Consider the following 21,210-nt stretch of genomic DNA (forward strand, 5'->3'; position numbering starts at 1 on the left):
CTATTGTGAAAGCTTTCACCAAGTTATGGATTCAGAAGCGGTGGGTGGACATTTCATAGCGGCATTCCTTCAGGTGTTTTTTGATCGGCTAGCTAGATGGGAGTTCCTTGGCTACTTCCGATTAGGGGGGCCTGATAAGAATCAGTTCATGAACATGAAGATGAAAGCAGCAGCAGATCACAAACCCCTAGGTGAAGAAGTGGCTTGATGACCTCCAAGAAGTGATCAATGATACACGGGAGTTGATGGATAGGATCGACGCAAGGAACTTTTTTGATAATGTCAGACTTAATGAGGTAACTAACTTCCCACATTTTTCTTTTCCTTTTTTTCTTTTTTTTTTTTTTTTGGTGTAAATTCAATTCTTTTTCCCCCAAAAAAAACAAATGCTTAGGATTTTTGTTTCTGATGAATGCTATTAGCATATTAGCTTTTAGAAGCTGAAAAAAGTTAGGATTAATCAAAGGTAAAAAGAAAAAAAAAAATTAGGGCTTATCCCTTGTTTCCACTCTCACACTATCTACCTGTTTCTCTAAATTTTTGTGTTTCTTCTTCCCTCTTTTTAAGCTTTTCCTTTCTAAGGGAAAAACGCATTTATTATCACCATGTCACCTATTATATTTTGAACGATGTTTATCATAATTTAATTTTTTTTCTCAAACAATAATAACATCTCATCCCATACCATACCCTGACATCACAGGAGATAGTGGATATCCTCATCAAATTAGAAAATATTGTCGATCAAATGGATTATCTTGGTTGGAAATCTGGTGCTCAAAACACAATTTTACCAAGACCGCAAACAATTTCTTTAGTAGAAGATTCTGGTGTTTATGGCAGGGATGCCGATAAAGAAGCGATCATGGAGTTGTTGCTATCAAATGAAATGAATGGGAACAAGATATCTGTAATTCCTATTGTAGGTATGGGTGGGATTGGAAAGACGGCTCTTGCTCAACTTATTTACAATGAAATTGATGACAAGGTAATGGAGAAGCCTTTTGATTTCAAAGCATGGTTTTGTGTCACAAATGAATTTAGCATCTTCAGAATAACAAAGACAATTGCTAAAAGAGTCATTGCTTCCCTTAAATTTGAGAACGACAGTGACTTGGATTTTCTTCAAGTTGAATTAAAGAAGGCTTTGATAAGCAAAAAGTTTTTGATTGTTCTAGATAATGTTTGGATCGAGAATTATTCTCTCTGGAGTGAGTTCATGAAGCCTTTCAGCCATGGGGAATATGGAAGTAAAATCATTGTGACGACACAAAGTAAAAAAATTGCTTCTATGGTGCATGATCTTCCACCTTATCAGTTAACAACTTTGTCCAGTGATGCTTGTTGGAATTTATTTGAAAAAGTTGCCTTCAACAATTCAAATCTAATTGTCCTTGTAGAATTAGAAGGTATTGGCAGAGAAATTGTTGAGAAGTGTAAAGGTCTGCCTTTCACACTTCATGAACTCACTCTAGAGAGAATAATTCTCGACCCAAACATTATCTAGAACAATCAAAAACTTTTTGCTTATCAGAGCCTTCTTTAATTCAACTTGAAGAAAATCCAAGTCACTGTCGTTCTCAAATTTAAGGGAAGTAATGACTCTTTTAGCAATTGTCTTTGTTATTCTGAAGATGCTAAATTCATTTGTGACACAAACCCATGCTTTGAAATCAAAAGGCTTCTCCATTACCTTGTCATCAATTTCATTGTAAATAAGTTGAGCAAGAGCTGTCTTTCCGATCCCACCCACACCTACAATGGGAATTACAGATATCTTGTTCCCATTCATTTCATTTGATAGCAACAACTCTATGATGGCTTCTTTGTCGGCATCCATGCCATAAACACCAGAATCTTCTACTAAAGAAGTTGTTTGTGGTCTTGGTAAAATTGTGTTTTGAGCACCAGATTTCAAACCAAGATGATCCATTTAATTGACAATATTTTCTAATTTGATGAGGATCTCCATTATCTCTTGCGATGTCAGGGTATGGTATGGGATGAGATGTTATTATTGTTTGAGAAAAAAATTAAATTATGATAAACATCCTTCAAAATATAATAGGTGACATGGTGATAATAAAGGCGTTTTTCCCTTAGAAAGGAAAAGCTCAAAAAGAGGGAAGAAGAAACATAGAAATTGAGAGAAACAGGTAGATAGTGTGAGAGTGGAAACAAGGGATAAGCCCTAATTTTTTTTTTTTCTTTTTACCTTTGATTAATCCTAACTTTTTTCAGTTTCTAAAAGCTAATATGCTAATAGCATTCTTCAGAAACAAAAATCCTAAGCAAATTTTTTTTTTTGGGGGAAAAAAGAGTTGAATTTACACCAAAAAAAAAGAAAAAAAAAAAAAGAAAAGAAAAATGGAAAAAGAAAAATGTGGGAAGTTAGTTACCTCATTAAGTCTGACGTTATCAAAAAAGTTCCTTGCGTCGATCCTATCCATCAACTCCCGTGTATCATAGATCACTTCTTGGAGGTCATCAAGCTACTTCTTCACCCAGGGGTTTGTGATCTGCTGCTGCTCAGCATCATTGAAAACTAGAGTAGCTGACATTAACTTCATCTTCATGTTCATGAACTGATTCTTATCAAGCCCCCCTAATCGGAAGTAGCCAAGGAACTCCCATCTAGCTAGCCTATCAAAAAACACCTGAAGGAATGCCGCTATGAAATGTCCACCCACCGCTGCTGAATCCATAACTTGGTGAAAGCTTTCACAATAGGGAGTTGAAATATGAAGAGAAACTAGCTCTGAGTAGGAAAAAAGATTTAGTATAAAACCCAACAAAGCAGCTTTGTTTTCATCTAACTAGTCTTCGTTAGTCAATGAACGCCATGTGGGAATCTTCCTATTCCAAATATCTGTAACATATATTTTTTATTTTTTCTTTTCCTTTTCCTGTCAACGTTACAAATGGGAAAGTGCAAGCTCTAAAATAAGAAATTCCAAGGAAGAAGTAAATGAACATATGGGAAAAAACAGATTTATTTATTCCAAATTCTTCTCCAATATACAACGACACTAACCAAAATAAATTCTACACTTGAAGACTTGCTGAATGATCAATACTCATGCTATTTACAAATATATGATAATACACCACAAAGTCAAAGGAAAGAGTGGAGAGGCGAAGTCAAATGATATTAAATAACTAGCAATGAACTGTAACAAAGCTAAATCAACATGATATAAGATACAAAATATCCAATGACCGTGAGCAAATTCATGAATTACAGATGCAAATATCACCAACAAATTAAGAGCAGCATACATTCAGCAGAAATATCACTTGTTACTGACACAAATAAAAAAAGATATCTACACTTTCAATGAGAGCGAAATAGTTAAGAAAATCAAGTTTAGTGCCTTCAGAACGATTTGATAAAACCTATGTTTATCATTCTTCTAATAGCATCCACAGTTTCCTAGACATTTTCCTCCAACATAAGTGCGAGGATACCTGCCTAAAGTAAATGGTTAAAAACTCACAGTTCTTTTAAGTTATAGGAAAAGGAAATTTGTAGGCAATGGTTGTTTCACTTTCCGTAAAATGAAAAACCCATAATTATTTATTGCAAACACACTTGGCCGACTTCTCTTTTTAAGTCAACTATACAGATCACGGGAAACGAACAAATAGAGAAGTCTGACAGACCAGAAAGAAAATTAAGCCAAGTAGTTCGTCTCGTTGTCAGTTTTCAACTTGCAAACCGAAGACCCAGTAGAAAAAAAAAAAAGGTTCAAATTCCTCTCTGAACTTTCTTAACCACCAAACACGACCTCGCAATAAATACAACACACACATACACCACCCCCCCCCCCCCCCCCCCCCCCCCCCAAAAAAAAAAAAAAAGAAAAGAAAAAAAGATAGAGAGAGAGAAATTTAATGACAGAGAAATAAATCCAGAATCTCATTGTTCTACATGATAATAAAATCAGCAATAATGAAACCCAAAAGGAATCATCCATATTCATTTTCATCTTTCCTCTCCAAGGCTTTTTCGTGCAAACCAAACAACAAAACGGCATAAAAAAGGAATGGTAAATAAAAACATCCAAAACAAGATTTTAAACCCAGAGATATAAAAGACGATATAAAGAAGAAAACAGAGATATGAACGAAAATGTAAAGAAGAAAACAGATTTATGCACCTTGTGGTGTTGAGGACTAAGATGTACGGAGAAGAAGGGTTTAGGGGTTTACAAGCTTTCTTTTTCAGACGTTTTCTTTTTTTTTTTTTTTTTTTTTTTTTTCGGTCACAAGACAGTAAAAGGGTTTGTAAGAATGCTCGGGGAAGGGGTTTTCCCTTTTTTTTTTTAATTTATTTTATTTTAGGTCCAGCATGTGGAAAGGTTTGTAAGCAAAACAAGTAGGTAGATATTCTTAAGGCCTTCCCAAATAAGGGTGTTGAGCCAAATTTTTCCTTATTTTTAAAAAAAATTTTCCTTTTTTTTTTTGTTTTTTTCATAAATTCAATGTTTGATCACTTCTTCACATTTATCATTTACAAAATAAAATATATATTTCACCCTATTAATTATCTTTAGTTATTTTTTAAAAAAATATTTATGTTTTATGTGGATTATTTTGAACTTATCTATTTGAATGGAATTTTGGAACATACATAATTTTATATCATCATTAGACGATTTGAAGTCGAAACTTACAATCACCAATAGAAAAAACGAACGTTGTCACTAAAGTATTCCTTGTAGGAATGAGAGCATAAATAATTAGATATATTATTTATATTTTTTTTTACTACAAACAAATTTCTGTACATTTTTGCAAGGGAAGAAAATTAACTCTATTTGTTCGTAAGGAATTTGCTCTGTTGGTTGTCTTTAAAATTCTTACCAAAAAATTTTAGAAGAATATATATTAAAAATGAGTAAAATAAAGCTCCCAAGAGTGAAGAGTCTGAAGTAAAGAAAGAGAATCGGTGAAATTCTAACATCATTCGCATTAAAAAATAAAAAAATAAAAATAAGAGATTGAGCCATATATTATATGCTATTAGCTAGTCTCCTACTAATGCTCTTATCTTTATTCTTTTAAACTTCTCCTTACTTTGGAATATAAGAGCTTCTCTTGCCTTCTCTCATAAGCTAATTCCACAATATGTATTATTACTAGTATTAAATCATTTGCAACGCGTGGTATGTTTATTTATAATTGATGATTTCAAAAATGATCTATAATCATTAATTATATTTAAATCAAATCAAATTAATTAATTATATTATTTTTAATGAATAAAGATCAAAGTCTAAATTTATTATCAATTTTATAATTTTCATTAATATTATATAATAGTTTTACAAAAATCAAACAGTTTGGACACCTTTTTTAGTGGGAATGGGCATATCACTCTAAATTCAATTATAAAAATAAATAAAATAATAAAAATTACACAACATAAATATAACGAAAATTAGGTGATTGTATTAATTTGTAAAGAATGAACAACCCAAAAATTCTTAAATGCCTTATAACAAAGAGCATTTAAATATAAATTTAGTCGTAAAACAGTAGAAAATAACAATAACTTTTGTTGATAATAAAAATGTATTATAATAAAAATTAAAATTAAAGAAAAAACATTGTTCAATAGTTATATATTTGATTGATTAAGAGTTGAAAGATCACTTACTTCATTGTCAATTTGTTGGTGAAATCCTTCAAAAATTGATAAGAACACAAATATTTTAAATCAAGAATGAAAATTTTCTCCAAGTCCTAAAATTAAGTCATTAGTCCAAATCAAAGTTTTTTGTTTCATTATTTGAGTCAATTTAAAAAATAATCATGTATGATCACCACCTTTCTCAATCTAAATATTATGAACTTAGTGTTATTTATACTATCATTTATTTAAGGAAAAAAACTTATTTATTTAAGGAAAAAAAGTTATTTATTTTCAAAATAAATAATTAATCTTATTCAAGCTTTATTTTTCTCTAAAAATAATTATTATTTTAAAAGGATATTATTTGCCTTATTCATAAGCAGTTGGTACATCCTATAAAATAAAATTAGTTTTATTCAGGCTTTTTTAATTATATGATTAATTTTTAAATTTATTATTACTATTTAAAAATCATAATTTGGATGTTTAGGAGGAAAAAAAACGTAATTTGGGTATTTTGCACCAACATGCCTTAAATAATTAGTTATCTTTATGTTTATTTTTTTTTCCATATTTAAAATCCAAATGAAATTAGATATATCTTAACTACCAATCATAATATTAACCATATATAAATGACACTTAATTAATATTTATGATGCACTTGGATTTTTTTTAATTTATTAATAGGAGAGTATATGTTCATGATATTATCATAATTTTTACTTGATTATCATAATTTTTACTTGATTAAAAAGAATGTTTTTAAAGTTCTAGGATTAATAATATTATTTTTATGGATGGAAATTTTCAAACTTTAAATTTTGACATCTCAATATCACAATTGATATTTTTATATGATCTTTTTTAATTGCTCACATTAAAAACTCATTATAACAGTATGTACAATTTAAAATTTGAATAGGTTTGTATTGAAATGGCCCATTTTAAATTAATGGGTTATTTACTATTGGTAAATAATCTCCATAAATAGTTTATGTGAGCCAAATGTTTAAATTTTTAAATTTAAAGTTTAAAAATTTTATGTATTCAGTGTGGGTATTGATTTCATAATTTATGAAGAAAAAAAATTTTATATAGGTTAACACTTTCAAATTTTAAATTTTAAAATTTATAATTAATGATTAACTAATTTGTGCTTATGTAATATCAATATCACATATAAAATTGTTTATTTGCGAAATTGTATGGTATAATTCTTCATAAATGACAATTAGTTAATATTTAGGAAATAATTGTATATAATACACGATAAACAAACGTAAAAAAGTAAATTATTTTTTATGTAAATGACTTTTAATTTTTTTATTATATTTAATTGCATTACTTATAACACTTACCATAATTTTTAATAGAGCTATAAAGATAGGTCTTTAATTTTTTTTAATATCTTCATCATTATAACTTTGACTTAAGTTAAAATTTATTGTCATATATAGAATTCAAGCAAAATTCACATATACATAGATTAAAATCTCTATTATTGATTTTATTTAAAAAAAATTAATTTATATTGGATACCACTTTTCAAAATTTCAATTTAAATTCTTTAATTTATTGCTATATACTTTTAAATATTAGATTCCATATATATATATATATATATATATATATTACATTTAATACTTATCAAACACAATTTTACCATTTGTTTGGGAATATTTTCAAATATTCTGAAAACCTAATTTTAAATTTTAATATATCAAATTCATTTTGTCATATTTATTTCACATAATATTGTAACAAAATTTGGAGAAAAAAAAAACAATATGCATTATTAGAAAATATTGCATTATTGGAAACATTCATGATAACGTAAATTGACAAATATTGGATTATTGGAAACATTTAAGGTAATGTAAATTGAAAATATTAAAAATATTAGTAAATAAAATAAAACCATTATTTTTATTTCAATACAAATAAAAATCAAAATATTATGCTCCAAACACAATATATTCTAACAAAATAAAAATGAAACATCATAAAGAAAAAAAATTAAATTGTCTAGGATAAATGCTTAATATACATAGATTGCTTCTTGTCCAATACAGTTATTGCAAATTTCAAAAATTTTAGTATCACCTGAGTGCCAAAACGTTAGTTTTGTTTTATTTTTTTGCATGCTCTCAACTTGAAGAATTTCTTACATCTTCTCCTTTTCAAATCCTTATCCTCTATCATCTTGAAGAAATTCATACATAAAAGTGAATTAATAATCAATTAGGAATTTTTCTCAAAAACTTTTTATTTTTTCAGATTAGTTTCTACAGCATATTTTAATTTAGCATTATAAACTTTGTTATGAAATTTATCATCTTTAAAAAAAAAATAACATTATAATGTGGTTCATTTTCATGCTCGTGATTCAAATGATAATGATGAGGATTCATCCAACCAAAAAACAAACAATTAAAATTAAGCAATGATAAAAATAGAAAAACCCTAATAATCTAAATTGAAATATAAAAGAAAAAAAAAAACCAAAATAAAACAATATAAAACTCTAATAACCAAAATATTAAACACCGAAATTTTCAACAACCTAAAGTTGGTGCTTACTAATTTATAGCTAAATGTATGTGGCTTATTTGGTAAATAAAATAAATCAAATAATATGTTTAGAATAGGAATCATACTTTGCCATATTTAACAATTATATTATGAAAAAAATATTTTCAATTTTTTTATTAATAAAATAAAACATTATTTATGTAATTTTTTTCACGGAAAAATTATATATATCTTTATTATTTTCTATATAATGCTTACCCACATAATTACATATAATTTTATCATAGTAATTGTAATATAAATATTATATATATATATATATATATATATTATTGTAATATACAATATCAATTGGTTTTTTATATGAAATGTCCACAATCAAATATTCATTCCATAATTTTCACAAATAATTTTACCAAAACTAAATAAAATTAAATGCATACAATATTAATTGATTTTCTATATAAAATATCCACAATCAGACATTAATTCTATTATTTCACAATCAATTTTACCAAAACTAATAACAATTAGTTTTTTATATATTTTTAATACAACCATGAAAAGTAAAAAATCTCATATTTTTTCAATCGATTATATAATATTATAATATAATAATAAAATATATATTGATTGGTAATAAAATAAGATCAAATAATTTGTTTTGATTATAAATCTTATTTTGCTATGTTTAAAAATTATTATTTATGATATTATGTTTTTATATCCAAATAAAAAGATATCTTTATTAATTTCCATATAACCATATTTGTATATGTGAAAATATTTAAAATATGTTTAATTAAGGAAACAATATATATGCAAATACATTTTATGATATATATATATATAATATTATAATAATAAAAATATATCGTTTATTTCTTCATTTCAAAAAATAAATCTATTATATATAAAAATAACTCTTATTTTGTTATGTTTAACAATTATTATTTATGATATTATGTTTTTTTATGTCCAAATAAAAATATATTTTATTAATTTCTAAATAATCATATTTATATATGTAAAAATATTTAAAATATGTTTAATTAAGACAATAATATATACGCTAATACATTTTATGTCATAAAAATATTATAATAATAAATATATATATATATATATATTTTTATTCCGTCAATTCTAAACCCAAATATATTATATATAAAAATAAAAAAACATATATAATACCATAAAAATATTATAATAATAATATTTATAATAAAATAATTTATTTTTTGCTGAAAATATATAAAAGAATGGTTATTAATATGCAATTATGACTCTTAAATGATTCAATACATACTACCATAGGAAATATACTCTTGTTGATATCTAAAAATACAACAATTAGTAACATACCATCAAATTGTCATTTTAGTTGGCACCTATCTAGACCATCTAGACCAATGAATGGTCAACAATCATTTAAAAACTTATTTTTTTGTGTAGGAAAACTTAAGAAGAACCTTTGAAAAACGGGGTTATAGACAAAGCATTCCTCTTAGCCATTACTTGGACCACTGTACTGGGATTCTTAATCCTTAAAATATTTTCATACTTATACAGCTCTAAGTAACTCTCATCGTGGTCACCACCTAACTTGGACAGTGCCTTGTTTTTAGCCCTATAGAAGATTGAATTCTTAAATTCCACTCCATATCTTGATTTAATTGTTACAAATATTTGAGCTACATCTATATTAGAATTATCCTTAAACTCTACCTCAAATTTTAGAAAAATCCACTTAGCAGTCACCGATGAATTTGTGGTGAATTTAGTACAAGTATGTTCTTCATTATATATTTTAACTTGAAAAGTTTGTGATGTGATTCTGCCCGAGCCCGCTCCACCGATAACCCGCTGGGGTGCTGACTCGACACGGATGAAGATTAGGCCAATCACAAGAGCTCAAATTAAGAGATTTAAGGGCAACCTGGGAGTATTTATACAGAGGGTAATCAATCTCAACAGAGCTTTTCCATACTTGAAGATACAAAGCCTATTCGAAGCATCCAAGTGGTGGAAGCCGATACGGACCCGGGTGACGGTTTTGGTACATTTTTGGAGTCCGAGAAGCATGAAATGGTTCCAATGCTTTATGGGTTCAATACATATGCCTAAGAGGTCATGGAATCAAGTTAAAGCAGCCTCAAATGCAATCAAAAAGGGCTTGCACGGACAGCATCAACAATTTGGCCGAATTTGCTGTATTGCTTGCTGGCTTTACTGTATTTTACTGTTTTAGCCTTTTCTTATTTTTCCAAGCATGGGCAACGTGTGGGACTTCATATTCAGCTTATTTGCCATCCTACAAAGCATCTAGAAGCTGATTTGAAGCTCAAAGAGGTCAAAGATTGATCAAAGTCAACTTGATCAAAAAGGCTAGCATTTTTAGTTTCCTAATTTGTTTTTACTTTTTGTTTTAGGAAACTACCATTACTTTTTGGTTTTTATTTATTTATTTTCTGGAAAAATAACTTTAGGAAGGTTTTTATTTTATTCTTTCCATTGTAAATTAATTAATTCCTAATTTAATATAAAGGAATTAATTAATCAAACTTAGATTAGGAAAGGAAGTATAGTTTCAGCCAACTAGGTTTCTTTATGTGTGGTGGCTGGTTTTTCTTTATTTTTAGGGTTTTATTTCGTGGCTTTGTAGCCTATTTAAAGGCTTATTTTTCAATAAGAAAAAATACTTTGATTTGATTAAGAAAATACTTGTGAGATTAATTATCTCTTTGTTATTTGAGAACACCTAAAACACCATTAGAGAATTGGTTGTTTTAGCTTGACTTATCAATAGGTTTTCCATCCCCTATTGTGGCGTCTACATTATACCAAGGTTTCTGACCACAGGTTGGTTAGGGGTTGAGGTCCATTCCATTAGAACTTGAACTTAATTAAAGATCCGGACTAATATAATACGGGTTTAGGAGCAGGTCGTCCTAGGTTCGTATCATTTGGTATTAGAGCTAAATTTTGTTCAGGTTTGATCTATCTTTATTTGCTTTATTTGTTTTTGTGTTATTCTGCAATTTTAGCATTAGGTTAAGGTTGCATCCATCCTATACACGTTCAGCATCTTAAAAAAAAAAAAAAATTCATTCCTAGTTGAATTAGGATTTCCTAGTTTTATCGTATTTTTGTTTCCTTGTTTGTTGGTTGTCTTTCATCATTGTTCTTGTTAATTTGGTTTTTGTTGATTTTTCTTCGCTGTTTTAGTCTTAGATATTTGCATTCATATATTCACAAAAAAAAAAAAGAGAAAAAAAAAAAAAGAGTTTGCGGCAACATTTAAAAAAAAAAAAAAAACTGCACATTTGTGTTTATTTGGAGGTCACGGGTTTGGTGTTTGTTTTGGAGTTGGAATTGCAATTTTGGTAATTATTCTTGCTACTGCAGTTGTTTATGTTCTGTGAGTGAAAAAAAAAAAAAAAGAAGGTAAAGCCGAATAAAAAAAAAAAAAAAGAAGAAAAAAAAATATTTCGGTTTGTTGGAGTTTGAATTGTTTGCTGAAAATTTGTTGGAGCTGCTGGTTTTTTATTATTTATTCAATATTTGAGTTGCTGGAGAATTATTTTTTGCTGCTGGATATTTGGATTTTGGGTGTTTAAATTATTTGGATTAAAATTAGATAAAGGAATTGATACAAAACTTGAATTACAAGAACAACAACCAACACTTTTCTATAATTTTGTTCTCTTTGATTCTTGTTCGTATTTGAATTTCTTTTTCTGGAATTTTATTCTTGAACTCATAATCTACTACCATCTGGTGCAGTTTTCAAAAATTCCAACGTTTTCCCATTATTTTGTGTTTTCTTGTCTAGAAAGCCGAAAAATTAGGATTAGTTGGATGCTTTCGGCATTGCCTACTTTTTGCTTACTGTTTTTTGATAAGTTTAATTAAAACATACTAGTGATCTAATTGCTGTTTTCTGGGTGTTTTAATTAGAACTTTGAGATAATTCATTGAGTGGAAAAAGGCAAGAGTGTGTGAGCTTAAAAGAGAGTAAAAAGCCGAAACACGTGTGCAAACACGAGTGTCGAGTCCTCATTTGTGTGAAACACGTAAGGGAGTGAAATTGGTAAGGTCCTATTTTATTTCTATTGCATTATTAAACTAACATGACAGAATCAAGAATGAGGAGAGGAGATCCACCTTTAAGGATCAATGAGGAGGAGTCCGTAGCATTCCATGGCAATGCCCGAGCTACCGGGAGTGGAGACCAAGTGGACATGAGAGCTGTTTTGAAGTCAATACAGCGGGTTAGTGCTCAAGTTGAGCATGTGAATCAAAGGATGGGAAGGCTAGAAGTTTCCCAAGGAATTCAGAACACAAGAAATAGGCAAGAATTCCATGGAGGACGAGGCCAAGGACGAGGAGGTCACGAGAGACTGAGAGAGGAATTTGATGAGGAGCCATTCGGTGGAGACTTTGAGGAAGGTATGGATGAAACTCATGCTGTCCAAGATAGAGCTGGCCATGGAAGATATAGGAGGGAAGAAACAGATAACAATCTTAGCAATATCAAGATCAACATCCCACCATTCATGGGAAAAAGTGACCCCGAAGCATATTTGGAGTGAGAAGAAAAAATGGAGATGATATTTGACCGCCATAATTATTCAGAGGCTAAGAAGGTGAAATTGGCAGCAATGGAGTTTGGCCATTATGCACTCCAATGGTGGACCAATGAGCAAAACACCCGAAGGAGAGTTGGTGATGACTTGATTACTACATGGCGACAAATGAAAGGAGCCATGCGGAAGCGATTCGTACCATCACACTATCATAGGTTGCTGCATCAAAGACTTCAATCTTTATCTCAAGGACATGGATCCGTGGAGGATTATTACAAGGAGATGGAGATGCTTATGATGAGATTGAACTTGAATGAAGATAGGGAAGCAACCATGGCAAGGTTTCTTGGTGGTTTGAATCGTGAAATAGTCAATCAACTAGAATTGCAACAATATGTGGAATTGGAGGAGATGTTGCATGTGGCTATTAAATTAGAGCATCAATTCAAGACGAGGGGTGTAAGATCATGGTTTGGAGGTGTTTCCAACAGTGGAAGGTCCAATTCAAGTGGCTGGAGGAACAATCCCATCTATGAAAGCAAGCCAAAGCCGAAAGTCGAAGAAGAAAGTTCAAATTGGCCAAGGAAGGAGACTAGAACCGAATCTGTCCAAGCACCAAAGAATGAGGTAAAATTAGATCCTAAACCTTCTAGAACTCATGATGTTGTGTGTTTTAAGTGCCAGGGAGGAGGACACATTGCTAGCCAATGCCCAAATAGAAGAATCATGGTGTTAAAGGGCAATGACGAGCTAGAATCGGAAAGTGAAGAAAGTGAGGATGAAGCCAAGCAAGAGGAGGAGGACTTGGAGGAAGAACCCAAAACCTTGCGAGCATCCAATGCTGAATTAAACTTGCTTTCTAGGAGAGTACTTGCTGCATACAAAGATGAGGATGAAATTCAAAGAGAGAACATCTTCCACACCCGACGTGAAATTCAAGGTAAGATTTGTAGTATGATTATTGATAGTAGAAGTTGTACTAATGTAATAAGTAACCTTGTAGTTGATAAATTGGGCTTAAAAACAATAAAACATCCTAAACCATATAGATTACAATGGCTTAATGATAGTGGTGAGATGAAAGTAAACAAACAAGCCAAAGTAAAATTTAGTATAGGTAGATATGAGGATGTAGTCTTATGTGATATTGTACCCATGATTGTTGGACATATACTATTAGGTAGGCCATGGCAATTTGATAAAGATGCTACTCATTTTGGTCGAGAAAATAGTATTGTTTTCAGGTTCAAAGGGAAGAAGGTCAAGCTGGAACCATTATCTCGTAAAGAGGTTTACAAAGATCAATTACAAATGCAACAAAGGAGAGAAGCCGAAAAGCTCAAGGAAAAAGCAAGTATGGCACCAACGGCTTCAACATCCTTTCAAGAAGGTAAGAATGAGGTTGCTGGTCAAAGTAAGGTTTCTAAGGCTCATACTGAGTGGAAAGATCAAGGAAAAGCTGAAAGAGAGGGGAACAAAAGTGGCAAACCCGAGAGCTTGGAGAAGGAAGGGAAATCTGAAGGTTTGCGCCAATCCAAGGGGGAAAAAGAAAAAGAAAGAAAAGAAAGGTCAAGTAGCAACTTTTATTTGAGTTTAGGGGATATTAATAAGGTTATTGAGTGTAAGAAACCTTTTATGGTCATGATTTATAAAGAAAATTATTTTAATGATCAAACTAACTTTGAAGAACTTGAATTGCCAAGTTCAATGATTTCTCTTTTGAAGGAATTTAGAGATGTCTTCCCAAATGAAATTCCAAGTGGACTACCATCCAATCAAGAGGGAAAAGGTGAGCTTGCTGTCCAAGGTAAGTCTTCTAATACTCAGGTTGTGTGGAAAAATTTTAATAAAACCATGAGTGAGAAATTTGGTGCAAAAGCCGAGAGTGAGGAAGGTGAGATGGCCATGAGTGAGAAAGGAAAAGGAAGACAAGAAAGGAAATATACAAATTTTTATCTTAGCTTTGGTGATGTTAATAAAGTAATTATGAATAAGAAATCATTGCTGACCATGAATTTTAAAGATACTTATTTAAAGATGTCTTTATTGCATAGAACTTTATCTGCATTGTTGAGAGCTTTACTTAGTGGCAATTTGAAAATTTGGAAAATATTGTTTGCTAACTTTAAAAAGTGTAATTTTTACCATAATGAGCATGTATTTCTAGATTTTGTTGTAATAGTATTTGACCCAGGAGAATTAGTTTAGTTGCACTTACAAAAGGAAAGGTTTCCTAATCAAAGAAAGTCAAAGCTCATGCCGCCTATGGATGGACCTTTTCAAGTTTTGGAGCCCAATAACAAGAATGCCTACAAGCTTGATTTACTAGGTGAGTATAACATGAGTGCTGCATTTAATGTTGCTGATTTAACTCCTTTTGCTGCAGGTGATGATCTTGATTTGAGAACAAATCCTTTTCAAGAGGAGGGGAATGATGTAATTCCGCTCGAGCCCGCTCCACCGATAACCCGCTGGGGTGCTGACTCGACACGGATGAAGACTAGGCCAATCACAAGAGCTCAAATTAAGAGATTTAAGGGCAAACTGGGAGTATTTATACAGAGTGTAATCAATCTCAACAGAGCTTTTCCATACTTGAAGATACAAAGCCTATTCGAAGCATCCAAGTGGTGGAAGCCGATACGGACCCGGGTGACGGTTTTGGTACATTTTTGGAGTCCGGGAAGCATGAAATGGTTCCAATGATTTATGGCTTCAATACATATGCCTAAGAGGTCATGGAATCAAGTTAAAGCAGCCTCAAATGCAATCAAAAAGGGCTTGTATGGACAGCATCAACAATTTGGCCGAATTTGCTGTATTGCTTGCTGGCTTTACTGTATTTTACTGTCTTAGCCTTTTCTTATTTTTCCAAGCATGGGCAACGTGTGGGACTTCATATTCAGCTTATTTTCCATCCTACAAAGCATCTAGAAGCTGATTTGAAGCTCAAAGAGGTCAAAGATTGATCAAAGTCAACTTGATCAAAAAGGCTAGCATTTTTAGTTTCCTAATTTGTTTTTACTTTTTGTTTTAGGAAACTACCATTACTTTTTGGTTTTTATTTATTTATTTTCTGGAAAAATAACTTTAGGAAGATTTTTATTTTATTCTTTCCATTGTAAATTAATTAATTCCTAATTTAATATAAAGGAATTAATTAATCAAACTTAGATTAGGAAAGGAAGTATAGTTTCAGCCAACTAGGTTTCTTTATGTGTGGTGGCTGGTTTTTCTTTATTTTTAGGGTTTTATTTCGTGGCTTTGTAGCCTATTTAAAGGCTTATTTTTCAATAAGAAAAAATACTTTGATTTAATTAAGAAAATACTTGTGAGATTAATTATCTCTTTGTTATTTGAGAACACCTAAAACACCATTAGAGAATTGGTTGTTTTAGCTTGACTTATCAATAGGTTTCCATCCCCTATTGTGGCGTCTACATTATACCAAGGTTTCTAACCACAGGTTGGTTAGGGGTTGAGGTCCATTCCATTAGAACTTGAACTTAATTAAAGATCCGGGCTAATATAATATGGGTTTAGGAGCAGGTCGTCCTAGGTTCGTATCAGTTTGACCGTCAGACATTGGGGATGCATGTATCTTCTATAGACATCCTTTTACAACACAATATATAGAAACTTTATCCTTTCTATTTTTAAGTCTTGCATAACGAAATCTCCCTTCAATGGCATAACCTAACAAAAGCTTTCTATACTCAATAATATTGTCAAAAATTAATTCATTACACAAGTAAAGTTTTCCATCAGGCCTACGCATGTAAACATTGCCTACCATCAGCCTAGACATTCTAGGATTAGTATTTCATCAGGTTGATGATTGCCATTTTTGGGGTTGTCATGAGGATCATAAACATTTAATGGCAAAAGGCTATCTCCATTTTGATTCTCTCAACACCTTTTTTTATTAAACATTGCAAAAAACACCAACAAATTCGCATCATTTTCTATATACACATTAGCCCTTACAGTACAAGGTAACTTAACTTTAATAGACATCTTCTTCCCTATATTTGTTTTACAACCACAATTTAGTACATTAGCATCATCTAGAAGGTTAATGAGATTATACTCCTGTTCATTTATCCAAAATGGTTCTTGTTCAACCTCAAACATATCTATTACAATCTCAAATAACATCTTGGTGCAAATAACAAGAAATAAACAAATTAAAAAAACTATTATGTACTATATTGAACAAGATCTTTAACAGCCATTAACTATTCAAACACCATATATCAAAGATTCAAGTACTACAACTATTTACATGTTTGATAACTGGGACCTACCAAAAATAGAACTTCTACCATTCTACACTCACTATCCAAAGTACAAGTCTTTGAAATGTCTGGCCAAAAGCGGTAGTTGAAGTTTCCAATTTCATAGGGAAAGCCACCCTGGCAACCAAATCACTACTCCATTCTCAAGTATAAAAAATTTTATCCTCCTACACACCAATATTGAGACCACAATTTTATGCTTTTTTACCTAAAGAAGGACCTCAAACTTAATAACCATACATAAACCACAATGAACTTAAGTCTCATTACTTACTTATCCTGATTTGATTACCAAGGTTCGCAATAAATATTAGTAAAGATTTGTTCATTAGCTCATCCCTAGTCCTCTAAAACCCCCCTTTTGAATAGAAAAAAACAAAAAGAAAAGATGAACATGGCTTTGACAAAGTGAGGGACAATTCCAACACTCAAATTAACTTTTGTCCTTTCAACCTTTCACCACCCTTTCAAATAAAAATGCATGCGGTAGTGAGTCACAAATACCTACACTATTATTTGGTAAATGAATCTAAATTCAAGCAAAAATAAAATGAGAACTGGAAGTAGACATGAAATACACTAGTCTATGATCTTGTAAATAAGGATATGTTTTCTATGAAAACCTAGTTTCTAATCTAGTTTGAACTGAATATTTAAAGGTTGAATCTTCAAAAATCAAAACTAAATCTTAATTCTAAATCTATCATAAGAGATTCATACAATCTCTCTGCCAAGAATATACAGTTCATTTTATCAATTTTAGTTGAACAGCAGATGACTAGATTGATGTTTCTAACTATTTGCAATCTGATACTGTCAGTTGGTGGCCTAATAGTTTCTGAATACCAAACTAATTTTCCAAGTCAGCTTCATGATGGTAAATCATCTAAGGCACTTGCTAAAATCAAAGAAATCCTATTTGCAAAATAAAATAACCAAACTGAAATCAATATATATTTTTCTATTATAAGCATGGAGGAGTTCATCTTTCATCCCTAATTCCTTCAGGAATGCATGTAGAAGGCCTAAGTTAAAAGAATACATGAGAATAGTTTTTCTAAGAGTTTCCATAACTAAAAGGAAAAGCTTTGACAAGTATGGAAATCTTTCACATACATAGAAGATTTGGGCTTACATATCTCTCTCTTAAATATAATTACATAGTGTACAACACATAACATGCTAAAATATACAAATATTTCTTTAATAAAATACATTTTATTGATGTATTCAACAATGACAATCCATTCGTGCCCACACAACCGACAGCCCACTGGGGTGTAGATCCAATACGGATGAAGATCAGGTCGATCACTAGTGCTCAATCCAAGAGATTTAAGAACATACTGGCTGATTTTATATAGGGAGTAATTAATTCTCAAAAGGGCTTGTCAATAACCGAAGATACAAAGCCTGTTTAAGCATCCAAGTAGTGGAAGTCGTTACGGACCCGAGTAGCTATTTTAGTGCAAATATGGACTCTGGGCAACAACGAATGGATCCAACACTTCTTTAGCCATTGGCTTTGACTTTTCTTCTTATTCAAGCAAATTTGACCTATTCCAATCAAGAGGCAACGTGTGGGAATCATTCTTAATCATATTTGGCATCCTACATGGCATATGGAAGCTGATTTGGAGCTTAAACAAGTTGGACATTGGTCAAAGATACCTTACTAGTCAAACTAGTCAAGTAGTTTCCAAATTTGATTTTGACTTTTTTTAGGAAATTAGTCTTACATTTGGTTTCTATTTATTTATTTGCTGGACAAATCAACTTAGGAAAGTTAGTATTTTATTATTTTCATTGTAAATTAATTAATTTCTACTTAAAAATAATGGAATTAATTAATCCAGATTAGTTTAGGAAAGTATGTGAATTTTGTCCAACATATTTCCTTTTCTCTTTAGTGGCCGGTTTTAGCCTAAATTTTTAGGGTTTATTTTTTTGTGATGCTAGGCTATTTAAGGGCTTAACTTTGAGAAAGAAAAAACCTTCAATAATATTTAGCAAATTAATTTTAAGATAGAATTCTCTTAGTTCTCTTTGAATACCTAAAACACCATTAGAGAGTGAGCGTTTTAATTTTAACTTATCAATAAGGCTTTCATAACCAATTATGGCGTCTTCATTTTACTAAGGTTTATAATCATATGTTGGTTAGGGGTTAAGGTTTTTCCATAAGAACTTGAACTTAATTGAGATCCAGGCTAATATAATACGGGTTTAGGCGCGAGTCAACCTAGGTTCGTATCATTTGATATCAGAGTCGAATTTTATTTAGGTTTGATCTATCTTTATTTGCTTTTTTTTTGTGTTATTCTGAAATTTTAATATTAGGTTAAGATTATTTCATACTCCTACATGTTCTGCATCTTTAAAAAAAAAAAAAAATCATTCATAGCCGAATATAGGTTCCTTGTTTTACCGTATTTTTGCTTCCTAGTTTGTTGGTTGTTTTTCATCTTTGCTCTTAGTAATTTAGTTTATTGTTGATTTTTATTTGATTTTTTGATCTTAATTATTTGTATTCATATATTAAAAAAAAAAAAAAAGAGAGAGAGAGTTTTGAAAGCATATTGCATAAAAACCTAAGATTGTGCAATTGTCTTTCTTTTTGTTGGAGAATCAGGTTTGTTGAATTTAGCATTGATGTTTGTGGATCGTATTGCTTTTGGTACTTCTAGGATTTGTGTTTGCCTTATTCTTTGCCTTACTTTATTTGTTATTAAAAAAAAAAAAAGAGGAACAAAAAAAAAAAAAAAAAGAGGGTTTTTCAGCAACAAACAAAAAATTACAAAATTTGCAACTTGAATTTTGGAGGTCACAATTTTATTGAAATTTTGGTGTTGGAATTGCAATTTTGTTGTTGATTTTTGCTACTAGAGTTCTGTTTTCAGTTTTGTGAATGAAAAAAAAAATAAAAATAAAAAGAAGAAGAAAAGCCAAATAAAAAAAAAAAGAGGTCGATTTGGTTAAAGTTGGAGTTTAAATTTGTTTGCTGGAAATTTGTTGGAACTATTGAGTTGTTGCTCATTTAGTCAATATTTAGAGTTTTTGGAAATTCAATTTTACTGCTGGATATTTAATTTTTGGTGTTGAAATTATTTGGATTAAAATTAGTTAAAGGATTTGATATAAAAACTTGAATTAAAAATAACAATAGCCAACAACTTTTCTATATTTTTTCAATTTGATTCTTATTCGTGTTTGAATTTTTTTCTCTAAATTTTATTCTTGGATTCTTAATTTCTTACCATCTGATCTAGTTCTTATTGTTTCCAAAAGTTTCTTTGTTAATTTGCCTTATTTTTGTTTAGAAAAATTGAGAATTATGTGTTTAAAATTTACTTGGTATTGCTTACTTTTTGCTATTGTTTTATTGATAAGTTTAAATTAAGGTACACTTGTGATCTAGTTGCTGTTTAAGTGTGTTTTAATTAGAACTTGGAGTTAATTCTTTGAGTGGAAAAAGGCAAGAGTGTGTGAGCTTAAAAGAGGGTCAAATGCTAAAACTAGTGTGCAAACACGAGTGTTAAGACCTTATTTGAGTGAAACACATAATGGAGCAATTTTGGTGAGGTTATATTTTATTTTTGTGTTTTTCATACTAACATGGCAGATTCAAAGGTGAGAAGAGGAGATACACCATTAAGAATTATTGAGGAGGAATTCATAGGATTCAAGGGTGATTCCGAAACTTCAAGGACTGGAGATGAGCACACGAACATGAAGGCTTTCTTGGAGAAATTACAGTGGGTGAATGGTCAATTTGAACATATAGATCAAAGGATGGACAGGTTAGAAACTTCCAAAGGTGGACCAAATTTGAGGCAAGAATTCCATCGAGACCGAGGTTAAGGTCGAGGAGGCCGTGGCTGACCTAGAGAGGAATTCGGGGAAGGTAATTTTGGAGATAATTTAGAGGATGAATTTGATGAAAATTTTGCTTACCAAAGAAGGCAAAACCATGGGAAACCAGCAAGGGAAGAGGATGATGATCTTGCAAATATTAAGGTCAACATACAATCTTTCATGGGAAAAAGTGTTTCGGAAGCATACTTAAAGTGGGAGGAGTGCATGGAGATGATCTTCAATTGTCACAACTATTTGGAGACCAAGAAGGTAAAAGTGGCAGCAATGGAATTTG

The 21,210-nt window shown here is 30.6% G+C and overlaps 1 protein-coding gene across 1 annotated transcript; it reads left to right on the plus strand.

Annotated features, from left to right (window-relative positions):
- The first annotated feature begins 748 nt into the window (after positions 1 to 748).
- On the plus strand, positions 749 to 20,921 carry LOC125422351 (putative disease resistance RPP13-like protein 1). The gene is made up of 2 exons (XM_048473731.2): positions 749 to 1,442; positions 20,683 to 20,921. Exons 1-2 carry the CDS (start codon positions 749 to 751, stop codon positions 20,919 to 20,921), a joined length of 933 nt encoding a protein of 310 aa, XP_048329688.2.
- The last annotated feature ends 289 nt before the right edge of the window (positions 20,922 to 21,210 follow it).

The sequence above is a fragment of the Ziziphus jujuba genome, chromosome 2 (assembly GCF_031755915.1).
Source record: "Ziziphus jujuba cultivar Dongzao chromosome 2, ASM3175591v1".
Taxonomy (NCBI): domain Eukaryota; kingdom Viridiplantae; phylum Streptophyta; class Magnoliopsida; order Rosales; family Rhamnaceae; genus Ziziphus; species Ziziphus jujuba.

Bases quoted from the DNA above. Each gene is read 5' to 3' on its own strand.
- LOC125422351 (XM_048473731.2), top strand. From the start codon at position 749: ATGGATTATCTTGGTTGGAAATCTGGTGCTCAAAACACAATTTTACCA. The intron at 1,443-20,682 runs GTCTGCCTTTCA...CTAACATGGCAG, and splicing joins AATTGTTGAGAAGTGTAAAG to ATTCAAAGGTGAGAAGAGGA.